This window comes from Humulus lupulus, chromosome 8, assembly GCF_963169125.1.
Source record: "Humulus lupulus chromosome 8, drHumLupu1.1, whole genome shotgun sequence".
NCBI classification, from domain to species: Eukaryota; Viridiplantae; Streptophyta; class Magnoliopsida; order Rosales; family Cannabaceae; genus Humulus; species Humulus lupulus.
Genome location: NC_084800.1, coordinates 94,122,127 through 94,135,439, shown reverse-complemented (window position 1 = coordinate 94,135,439; position 13,313 = coordinate 94,122,127). Strand labels below are relative to the sequence as shown.

At 31.6% G+C, this 13,313-nt stretch overlaps 1 protein-coding gene across 1 annotated transcript; it reads right to left on the bottom strand.

The window, feature by feature from the left end:
* Positions 1-747: 747 nt before the first annotated feature.
* LOC133798152 (expansin-A8-like) lies at positions 748-1,813 on the bottom strand. The gene is made up of 3 exons (XM_062236356.1): positions 1,582-1,813; positions 1,167-1,479; positions 748-1,064 (listed from the first exon to the last, which is right to left on the bottom strand). The coding sequence occupies exons 1-3, from the start codon at positions 1,724-1,726 to the stop codon at positions 761-763; spliced, it is 762 nt and encodes a 253-aa protein (XP_062092340.1). The 5' UTR covers positions 1,727-1,813; the 3' UTR covers positions 748-760.
* Between the last annotated feature and the right edge of the window lie 11,500 nt (positions 1,814-13,313).

Here is a 13,313-nt window from a genome sequence, read left to right as displayed (position 1 = left end):
GAGGGGAGAGGGAAAAGATAATTTACTTGTTTAACTTGTACAAATAAATATTTTATATTTTTTTATTGTAGACATGGCTCCCGTGACGAACAATGACTTTGAGATTTCTGTCACAATTGTAAATCAAAGAACTCACGTAAATAAACTGTTTTTCGCAAACACTGTACAACTATTGAAATGTACTAAAATGATCTCCACTTGCATATCACAAAAAGAAACCACCTAAAAGTATTATTTAATGGACCAACTTACAATGCTCTTAGAATATGGTATGTAGTGTATATGTCTCACTTGTGGGTCAGAATAATATAAAGTTAAGTTGTCCTACATATTTCCATATGGGATAAATAAGAGTGTTATTGATATAGACCCATATAATATTAAAAAGAAGTATTTATGAAAATTTGCCCCAAGCCGAGTTTGACAAATGTTTCAATAGCAACAGGGGATTAAAATCTACATTTTCTTTAAGAGAACTTAATGGTACCACTGATTCAAACACAAGTTCCATAAATCAAGTAGTATTCCTGTAATTAACCACTCAAACTCACATAATCACAAACCTTGCCAAAAAGGCCTAGCGGGTGCCAATCAGCCACCTCAGCTATAACCGGCCAAGAAAAAGGCCTTGCCTTTCTTTTTTCTCATCTTCTTTCTATTCTAACCCTCTCACAAAAAACAAAAACAAAGAAAAATAACAGAATGTTACATATTATACACTGTTTCTTTAAATATTATTTAAAAAAAAAAAAAAATAGTTCTAGACTTGAGCACCCTCAAATGTTTGTCCAAACTGCCAACCCGATGGTGTCACGTTGTTGCTGGTGATAACCCTTCCATCACTGAGGGTGATTTGGAAGGAAAGGCTCTGACCATTGAGGTAAGAGTTGCTTTGCCAGTTCTGGCCCCAGTTCCTTGACATGGCTTGCCACCCTGTATTCGACCCTTTGATTGAGACCGCATGAACATCTCCTGCACCGCCGACGTTGGTGATCAAAACCAAGTTGAAGTAAGAGTGTCCATTCACTGTGAATCTTATTCCTCCCTTCTTAACACATGGGACCCTGCAAAATCAGCCATAAAAAACACATACATAATTAGCTGAATGCTACAACTTTCTTTAGTACTTACTTAATTATATTAAGGAGTTCTTAATTTGCCATTACCTTCTGAAAGAGACTGGAACAATTCCAGCTCGGTACTGAGCAATCTGTAAGAAAGCAGGCTCTGCCAAGTCAAAGTGCTGAAGAGGAGGATTGCACCAGCCCCCATTGTCGTTGGACAAGGCCAGGTTTGGGGGGCAGAAGTTGGTGGCCGTCACGATGATGCTGCCGGGGAGACACCATCTGGGGTCATTGTTACATTTCATCTCGTAACATGCCCCGCAGCTTAGCCCATTGTTGAACAGTGCTGTGCTTAGCGCTGCAGTGCTTGTCCCGTATCCTTGGCTGTACAAGTTTCCATAACCACAAGCACCTCCTATAATAAAGTAAGCAATATACATTAATTAATTTGAGTCACTCTATGGTATAATTCTTTTCGAGTGAATATTATTAATTGTTCAATATAAATGTAACTTACCCATTGTGCCAGAAGCATCTCCTCCTCCATAGAATGTGGCATGGGCTGATTCCCATCCTCCTCCATAGTCACCGTAAGAGCCTCTAAGGCAAAGGTTAAGGACCAGAAATAGAAGAGAAATGGCAGAGAGCGAAGCCATGGCCATTGTGTAATGTGATTTTCTCTTCTTTCTTTTGTTGTGGTAATGTGAGAAAAGTTGTTAAGAAGAGGTGATGAGCTAGTGTGGTAAATAAAAGTGCATAAAGGGTTTCCTTATATAGGGAATAGAAGGAAGATGGTTTGGGAGTTTGGGTTTTGTGTGGGGCATGGCTTAGAAAATGACAAGTTACCGGTGTTAAGGGCCGAGAGAGAGCCGAAACCAAAACCACAAAAAAGGATTTCGTATTTTCAGGTCGTTTACAAGTATCAATGTTGCACATGCAAATGTTCCAAAACGTCCACCAACTGCTACGCCCAATGACCCTACTTGCACATGCACCATCAACCGTTTTTTCTTCTTTCTCCCTAATATAATATACATTACAATAAAAAGAATAAAAAACAGTATTTGAGTTGATATTGAAATGTGGCTTATTATATTTATTGACGTATTGAAAAATGTCGTTTTTTCTTCTTAATTAGCCCGAAGTCTCGCATATTAGATTACAATTTAATGCCTTTAATTAAGGGCTGGTTCTTTGTTTTTTCTTTTTCAATTCACAGGTCTCATTTGGTGGCCTGTGGAAGATTTGTACCTAATCTATGTAACAGAATTATACTGAGTGAAGACTTATTATAGTTATAGGCACCCTATTGTCTTGCACGTTGTTATTACCCTTTCCATATGAATTAACCAATTCACATTACTACTAGTGTTAAAAAAAAAAGCTATATATAGTAAGGTGATATAAAATAATATAATTAATTTATCTCTATAAATTGAACCTACCTACAATATTACCCTATGCTTGCCATCTTAAATAGTTAGTCTTTAAAAGGGAAAATCCATTAAGCATATTCACTCTATTTTCTTTATTCATTTATTAGAAAACCAACAGAAATAAGTACCGCGATCATATATTTTTGTTTTTATAATAAGTCTTGTCCATATTAATTATATAGATATTCAGAATCAAATGTCGGTTACTATTAAACAAAGAGGTTAACCAAAAAATTAAATAAGAATTAGCATATAAAAATCAATTCACCAAAAGCAGTGATTGTCAACTCAAAATAATTAAGTCGAAGGTGTGCGTGTGGCTTAGCGTTTTCTATGATTGGTAAGTGATTAGAGTACGTGGATAAGTAATTTTTATGATAAAGAATCTTGTTTATTTCTAATTACATTTTTGTTGGTATCTGATTTTATTTATTTAATAAGTTGAAAGCTTTTGGGGATTGGATATGTCAATGAAAGAGTTTGGAGATGTTTCGTAATGGGCCTACCATGTTATGAGCACATGCAAGTCCCGGCCTAAGCGGTCCATGATATTCATGCATCAATATCAAAGAAATTAATGGCTATTTCCATCTCTTAAATAAATATTATCTTTATATGCATATATACTACATAGATAATAATACTAATAATAATAATAATAAAACAAAACCTTAATTTCATATTCGTGTGCGGTGGTACATGAATCATGAGAATAAGCATCTTTTCTCCTTCACTATTATCAATTAGAATTTCGTCCCAAACAAATCTACAAATTTGTCTCTTCCTTTATGAGAACCTTTGGGAGAACGATTTGTAGAATCAACAATATCTTTTTTTGATTTGTGATTAAGTATATTTGTACTGTTTTTGTTTTTTATTAAGTGTATCAAAATAAATTGGGGGTGGCATTTGCATTATGAGTAAAAACTCTCTGATAAGGATGGTTGAGTTTAATCCCTCGAGATCGTAAACTGTATAAATAGATGCCAATAAAACGTCAGCGCTTATATATGCTCAGATCTAAGAAGAAGGCTATTAGTTTGTATTTTATTATTTTATTCCCCTTGTTATATAGTGTAAGATAAGAACAATAACAATGTGATTTGTCTGCACCGAATTTAGGGGTTGAAAGTCAAATTTAATGGCTTATGTGTCAAGCAACAAAAATGTTCTACGTTTTTACGAAGAAGAAAATGAACACGATCGAGATTAGTGAAATGAAAGAGTTAGATGATGACTTTACTGTTTGGTTCAAACATTTTGATAGAAAATTAAAGCTAAGCTATATAGAGTTGTATGCATTTGTAACAACACACACAACAAATTAAATCAAAAGCGAAGAAAAAAAAATTGTAGAATGAACAAAACAGTCAGCTCATTTAATTCTATGTTTCCATTTGGCATTACAAGTGTGAGCATTCGTTTTCAACACAGTTAATAAATCATCAACAAATTTTGTACCAACATTTTAGATTTATTTTGATTTAGATCCACAAATAGATAGGATTTTAATTTTGATATATATTGTCTGGTAGGGTAGGGGCTAATGAAAAGGGCGTTCACAAGGGTTGTCCAGTGGGCCAAAAGAAGAGAAAGACTTGTAAAGAAAGGGCAATAGAACATGAAATGGACAAATGGTAAGACGGTCTCGAAAGGTCAGTTTCAAGTGGGCAGTTTATAACATGGTATGGTCACATATATTGTATTTGTATTTGTAACCCCTCCTTACACATGATCAGTTCCAAACCTGGCTCATCTTCAATCCACATCCCCCAACCATTGCATTTATTTATTTATATCCATTAATGCTGTTATAAATTGGTTTGACTTGTCAATATTGTTAACTCAGGTCAGCTTCTAGTGTTAAAGTAATCTAACAGTTCCATTCATACATGTGCTTTTCAGCTGCGCCACGATATAGTTAGGATGAGATTTATGATTTATCCTCTACACTGTGTGTCAGACATTTGTCCATTTTCTATTTTGTTATTGTTTCAATGAATTTTCTTTAATTTGACAAAAAAGAGAGCAAATTTATAGTATCTCATAGTTTTAGTGTGCAAATGTAACGAATTTTAAAATTTTGCAGCTAAATAGGAATGAATATGAACTGTTATAATTGGTAATGTTGGTGATAAGTAGGCTACTACAAACGCCTTGCAAGATTATTTTATTTTTTGTTTATGATTTTTTTGGAACGTGTTATAAAATGTGAAAAATATGACAAAATTTCTCTAGTTTTGTCTCTCCAATTTTTTATTTTTATTTTTTATTGTGTAACGCCCTTAACTATTATTATTTTTGAGGAATTAGCCATTATGTTATATTTTGTCTATTTCTTTGTTTTTATAGATTATTGTAGTGGCTAAAATCTGACTTTGGGCTCAACATAGCAACATAGACTCATTGTAAGATTCAACTCGCAGTCCAAATATGTTCTAATGGCTTTGCACAATCAGGCCCAAGTTCATAATAGTTAGCACTTACGTAGGTCAAGTCCATAGTTTGGAGCCCATGACACTACAAGAAAAATACTTTTTAGCGGCAACAATATTAGTAGCGACCACAAATCGCTCATAATAAAGATAATATTAGCAGCGACAAATCATATTTGCCGTTGATATCACGTCAAATATTTTTGTTTAATTTAGAATATTATTAGCGGCGACATTGGTAATGTTAATAAATTCAAAAATACTAGAAAAAAGACTTGAGAATTTTTCCCACTGATTTTTCCCCTAGAATATTAGCGGCAACACATGTCACCGCTAATAGTCACCACGTAATAAAAAAAAATATATGGGGCGACGTGTCACCGCTAATAGTCCAATATATACCCCAGGCCCCGATCGTCTTCTTCATTTGGGGAAGTCAAGTGAAATCCCTAGAACCATTGCCTCCTCACTATTTTCTCTCGTAAAACCCCATCTCCAGCCCCACAAACTCAATTTTGATGTCATAAATGTGTTCCCCAACCCTCAAAAGCATAAATATTCAAGCATCGTACAATGCACATTTGTTTAATTTTATTTATAGAATTTATTAATTAGTTTTATTAAATTTATTTCATTGTCATATAAATTTCAAATAAAGAAACAATATTATATATAAAAGAATGACATAAGTATATTAGATGAAAATAAACCAAAACATTATTTACGATTTTCTAAAAAAATATATGTATATATATAGGGAATGACTACATTGTTGATAGTTTTTTGTCAACACCAATGTTGACAACAGTTGGTTTCGGCATGTGGATAGTTATAAATTTATTTTTTTCATAATGACAATGTATATTATAATCATTTAGAACATCCAAAATGTTTCAAGAAATTTCGAATAATATACGGCGTCAAAAACAAGGTTCAAATAACTTGTTGCCCTCGTGCACTCAAAAACAGGCACACGTGGAAAATTGGACTATTTGAACCTTATTTTCGGTATCGTAAATTATTCAAAATTTCTTGAAATTTTTTGGGATGTTCTAAATGACTACAATATAAGATGTGATAGTGAAAAATTATAATTTATAACTATCTATATGCCGAAACTAACTTTTGTCAACACCGATGTTGACAAAATACTGTCAACAATGTAGTCTTTCCCATATATATAATATGATAACATTTTTAAACATACATCATAATTTTTTAATAATAATTAAGATTATGTATTATATATTATTATTGTAATGATATTTTATAATATTCTAATTTATATTAATATAAGTATTAAATATCTAGTTTTGTATTAAATATTATTATAATAATATTTGAATTCATATTAATATAATTAGTAAAATTTAAGATTATATATTATTATCATAATAATATTTTATATTATTTAAAAATATATTAATATAATTATTATATATCTAGTTTTGTATTATATATTATTATAATGATGATACATTTGAATTTGAATTTATATTAATATAATTATTATATATGTAGTCTTATATTAAATATTATTATAATAATGATATTTTATAATATTTGAATTTATATTAATATAATTAATAAATATCTATGTTTAATTAGTTTTAGAGGTATATTCCATTAAATATTTAGAATATTCCATTAAAGTTAACTAAACAAACCGTTAAAACAAAAAATTTCCGTTATCTACACACTTTTTATATAAATGAGATATGTATATATATATATTTAATTTATATTTTATATTTTTATTTGATTTTTACTGTTTTTTATTTATTTAATTTTTTCTGTTTTTATATATATTGTATATGTGTGTATATATATTTGTATGTATCCGTGTGTATATATAAATGGGTGCACTCTTAATGATTACTATCCATTGATGATTACTTTAATATTAACCATTAGATTAAGATCAATGATCCATATTTAGTTTTTAATTAATATATCTAAAAATAAATTTTGATTTTTTAAATTTTTTTTGAAAGACTATTTGATTACATGGCGGTCACATATTTATTAAATTAAAGAATTAAAAAAAAATATTATTTAAGCATTATATATTAAAATTCGAAATTAATGTAAAAAAAAATATTTACTTGTTAGTGACTTGCTATGCCAAGTCACTATGTTGTCACATCATCATAATTGTTAGTACTCATCTATGGTAGTAACTATTGAAAGATCTTCCATGTATAAATATATATGTATAAATATATATTTGATTTTTAGATTTTTAAATTTTTTCTGCTTTTCTGTTTTTATTTATTTTTATTTTTAGGTTTTTATTTGTTAAGTATATATATGTATGTGTCGTATGTATATATATATATACATGTGTATATGTGTATATATATATGCATGTATGTGTGTATATATATGTGTATAGGTGTATGTGTGTATATATATATGTATGTGTGTATATGTATAAGTATATAAATATATATATATATATATGTGTGTGGTGTATATGTATGTGTTTTTTATACGTGTTATAATTTTTTTTTGTTTTACCAACTTTGTTTTCTTTTTGGAGAAAATAAATTGAAGTAATTTTTGGAGCATTTTCATTTGGAGTGTTTTCTTGTAGATCATTTTATTAATTGGTATGTGTCTTTTATTTCTTGTTGTATGATTATTATTATTTGCTATTGTTATAGGAATTTGAATATCCTAAATATTCATCCATGGTAAAGTAGGTTCTGAGATACATATGGTGTGCTGCGGTGATGACGGAATGTTATGAACTTATATGTATTAGTGAAGAAGGCTCTGTGAAATTTTTGTGTGCTGCGAAGATATAAGGAATAAACTTATTGTGTGTTGTTTGAAATATTTTTTTGAGTGTATTAGTGAAGTAGGTTCTGTGAAAGTGATTCAACACCTACAACCCAGCCATTCGATGCTAAAGCAATGGCGGGACACGTAGAGGAATTAGAGTTCAACGTAGAGCAGACCAACATTCGTGAGCAACTTGCAAGGGAGAACACGAAGTGCATTCGATCAGATAAAACAGACAAGTACAATTCATTTAACAATTATCCAGATACAGAGCATTCAAGTATGCTTAATCAAACAATCACAAGCATAATCGCAATCATGCTCATTCACAGAGCCCAAGCCCTAATCATAACACATGGTATAGTTTTCTTACATCTAGTCCAAACACTGGATAAATAGAAACGACCATCGAGCACGATCCCATTTCGAGCCCTAGTGGTACCCTAATCACAACCATAATAGAAAATATCCATCAATATCGAGTAAATAAAGGCTTCTGAACCAAGTCCTAGCCTCTGGGACCTCAAATTCTACTAAATCGAGTAGTAGAACCCTTATAGAGCCCTTACGTTTGAGTCCCCGCAACTTGAAACCTCACTTGGCTATTCTTCCCAATTAGCATTGCGACGCACCCCAAAGCAGAGAGCCCTGGACCTGTTTTCACTAGATATGTGCCGCAGCGCAACCCACCAGGTATCGTGGTGCTAAGGAGGTTTAGAAGAACCCCAATGCCCCTGAGTTCATAAGGGTCGCGATGCTCCAAGAACAGCACCGCGGCCCAACCCCATGAACCTAGATTTTCAACATTTTTGTCCGAGTCAAATCCCTCAAAATTCATCACAATTAACAACCAAACCCAGAATTGAGTCCCAAAACCTCAATAATACACTTAAGGCAACACAAATACACCAAGAACTATGCCAAAATGTTACTCCAATTCAAAATTCAAACCTTGAGTTCAAAACTCAAGAACACTTAAAACCAAACTAGAAATTCATCAAAACAAAGTTTAAAACCTTACCTCAGCTGAGCAATCCGACCCTATGCTGCTCCTAAACCCGAATTCCCAGCTCCAATGGTCCTCCAAGCTCTCCAATTCAAGCCCTTCTTTTCCAAAACTCAAGCATGCCACGATAAACCCAAGGGAGAAAGAGAGTAATGAGAGACAGAGAGACAGAGAGAAAAAAAAAAGGGTTGCCTTATGTTTCCTCTTTGATTTGCCTAATTTTGAAGGCTTCTAGTGACTAAGTCCATCCATGGGCATGAAAATACTAAAATGCCCCTTGCCTAATTCCTTAACTCTTTAATGCCCTCTAGGAAAAAAATGACTTTTGCCACTATTTCCTACTAACCTCAATTAACATCTCATAATTTCCCAATTAATTCCAATATCCCCAAGTAATAACCAAATAACTTCCCATTACAATAAATCTCAATAATGTACTAAATTATCAAAATACCCCTAGGCTCACCGTCAGTCGGGTATTTGACCTCGTTGTGACTAAACCGCTAACTTGCTCACTAGGATCGTCTCTTGCCGAGTAACCCAAATATATACACATAATAATGTGGTCTAAATAAAAAAATACATATATTTACATATATACCATTCTAATAAGAACACATGCCTACATGCATATTTAATACACTTAAACATGAAAACATAGTCATATCATATTATAACTCACATAATAATATACACATATCACATAAACACATAATTAATCCAATTATTGTCCTCCTGGCCCCCTAATCAAGATACTAAGCCTTACTAGGGAATTTGAAACGTTACAATAAGCAACCACAACAACAATATTTATAACCACTTATGCAACCCTAACAACAACCATTGAAGCTCTTTAGCAAACTTATGTAGCAACCATGTTAAGAATCAATTTGAAACTCTAAAGCAACCCCATATCGCAACATAAGCAACCTCTTCAATAATATCAAATACTCATACTTTAACAACCTATTCAACAACACAAAATACTTAAACTTTAGCAACCTATTCGGCAACTCATAATCATTATGAAGAACCACAAACAATAATATATTACAACCACTTATGCAACTCTTAAGCAACACACAACAACCCAAGAATAAACAAATACAAAGTAAGAAAACTAAGAAGACACCAAATTAAACAACCAATTGAACAAAACAAAACAAAAAAACAACAAAATCAAATTTAACCTTTAACCTTAGCACATACCCAAAATTTATAGAGAAATTTAATGGTTGGGTTTGATTTTGCACTCCAAATTCAAAGGGGGTTTTTTTTTTTTTTTTTTTTTTTTTAATTTTTAGGGCAAAACTTGCTTAATATAATGAATTGGATTTGGTGGGAGCATTTGTTGTTGAAGAACAAACCTCATATTTTCCCTAACATTGCTTGAAAGTAAAGGCATATTGGACATTTTTTTTTATTCAAATTCAACAAAATGAATTTCTTCTCTAAATTTTTTAGAGATTAGAATCTAACCTAGTTTGATGATTTCTTCATTGGATGATTTGGGAGCTCCTCACGTTTTATCTAAATCTCCATCGCTGGACTTGGAAGATTGGGAAGAAGATAGGTCGTTGAGATTGGGTAGAAGATAGGTCGTTAAGATTGGGTAGAAGAGATTCATTGAAAGTCTGGAAGGAGAAGTCGTAATATGCTTGTGCAAACTGTATTCTTGATTAAAAAACTTAAAGTAATCTATTGATGAATATATTTTTAGAAACCGTATAAATGCACTAAATCTTTTTTGTATATGTATTTATAAAAAAATTCCTATTATTAATTTGTATTTAAAAAAAAAGAATACGAAAGCAAAGAAAGAAAAAATAGAGAAGGATGTGCATTTAAAAAAAAAATTAATTTTCAATAATAGGTGGGATAAATTTATGAAGTTTTGGGGTCAAAATAATGAAATATTTATATAAATATAAATAATAAGAACATGTAAATACTATTATTTGGGTGAAAATGTTAAAATAACTTTCTTTCCTCTCAATTTTAACTGAAATACCAAACAAAGGATATAAAATAATTTTCTTACGTCTCCATTTACCAAACAAGTAGGAGAGAAAATACATTTTTTTTTTCTTTAATTTTTCTATCCTCTCTATTTTTCCCCACATTTCCTATTCTCTCATGTCTACCAAACATTGGCTAAATATTAAGAATAGATGCATAAGTAATAGAATAATTATAACAAAGTTTGCAATAGGTCTAAGTCAAGGAATGGTATTGAGAAAAGTTCAAGAATTGAAAAAGAAAAAAAAAATGGAATACTAAAATTATGGAATTATAGCAAAACTAGTCGGCATCTCCAATGGAGTGCTATAAAAGTGGTGTATAGCTATTTTTTAGCCCATCTTCAGAAAATTGAACTCCAATGGTAGTTTAAAACATGTGCCAAATTTGGCACATGCTAAAAGTTGTATCAAATTTGGCACAAAATATAACATGAGCTAAATTTGGCCCACAATAAATATATCTTTTTTTAATTACTACTTTGCCATTAATTTATTAATTTTAATTTATCTTTTAATAAAAAAAATTAATTATTTTTGTATATTTTCAATAAACATTAATAGCTATATTGATTTTTTTAGCTAGTTTGTATCTTGTGCATCGGAGTACAAATACAAAAATGGGACAAATATATCATTAAACACATATTATACACTATTCATTGGAGATAAAAATAAGTGCATAGTACCAAAGGAAGATGACAACAAGAATAATGACGATGTTGTTATCGAAGAGGTACAAGATGCGTTAATATTTTATATTGATAATCTTATTGACTCTTGGATTTTAGATTCAAGAGCATTATTTCATACCGCTTTACATTAATATGAAGAATTACGGAGCTCAGAATTATAGAACAATATATCCTACTACAAAGAACCATTATAGATTATTGATGTGGGTGATATTTGTTGTTATATTATTTTAAATAATATAATGTTAGATTAAATAATGTGACAAAATATGATTTATCACACAAATGTGATTTGTTACACCATATAACATATTTTTGAAAGTCACAAAATTGGACACATGTGTGTGCCCAAATGTGACATATTTTGGAGTTACAAAAACAGTTATCGATTTGTAACTCTCAAATATTACCCAATAATGTGTAGATTGTATGTTTCACATTTGAGTTTGGAATTCACAAATCCATTATGAAATATGGCCGTTGTAGACATGTTTTTAACCCCTATTAGGTGTATGGAGGTTACAAAATCATGCGGAAAAGGGTTTGGGACGTTTTGGAAAAATTGAAAAATTTGTGCTGAAAATGGCATGTGGTCGCGGCTACTGATACTCCTAACCGCAGCCAGTGAGGCTGGCAGCCAAAACTATTTTTCAGTTTTCTCCAATTTGAACGGTTCTAACATCCCAAGTAACTCCCAAATCTCCATTTTAATTCCATAAACTTCTATTAAACATTGGTAACATCCATGGGGGTTGGTGGAATTTGAAATTCAAAGGGTATCTCAAACTTTGTAAACATGAGTCTAATGCTTACTTATAAGATAACACCATTTTCTATCCACAAAGCACTTGGCTGGAAAATACACCATAGAGGTTTAATAATTCCAGAGAGTTATTTCCTTGAGAGATCCCTTAGTGCTTAGAGAATAGGGAGAAATAAGCTTTTGGACAAAGGTCTTGAACTTTGTTCAAGTTAGTGATCCCCACTACTCTACACTTTGGTTGTGTGAGTGTGAAATTTATCTATTGTTCTTCTACCTCTTTTACTTTTTGCTTCAATCTTATATATTTATTTGTATTGTTATGCTTTAAGTTGTATTATCAATATATCTATCATCCTCTATCTCTATTTACTTGTATTTTTGCAATAGAGTTGTAACACTTTTTTATCTATCATCTTTGTCCATTGTAACATTTTTCTTAGAGTTGTATTTTGGTTTCTCTATTCCCATTGAATATAATATACTCTCTCACAATCAAAAGCTTATTACCTTGTTTGTTTCAATGGAAGATGAGACCATCAAGATCATGAACTAAGACCAAGTGAAGTTGGATAGGTTTGATGAATCCAATTTCGCTAGGTGGCAAGACAAGGTGAAATTCCTTTTGACAACACTCAAGATAGCCTACATCCTTGAGTCATCCTTGGCACCTCTACCCGAGCCATCCGACAAAGACACTCCCGAGGTGGTGGAGAAAAGAAGGAAGAGATAAGGGGACAACCTTCTTTGTAGGGGCCATATACTTAATGCCCTATTCGATAGGCTATATGAAGTCTATACCAATACCAAATGCACGAAGGGGATTTGGGATGCCTTGGAGAGTAAGTACAAGGCCGAGGAAGAAGGTACAAGAAAGTTCTTAATTTCACAATATTTTGAATTTTCTTTCATTGATGGAAAAACTCTCATACCTCAAATTCATGAGTTGCAAGTGATTGTGAACAAGTTGAAAGTTCTCAAGATTGAGCTTCCTGATGCCTTTCAAGTTGGTGCAATAGTGGAAAAATTACCACCAACTTGGAGGAGCTATAAGAAAAGAATCCTCCATAAGAATGAGTATTACACTTTGGAAGAGATCCAAAAACACATTA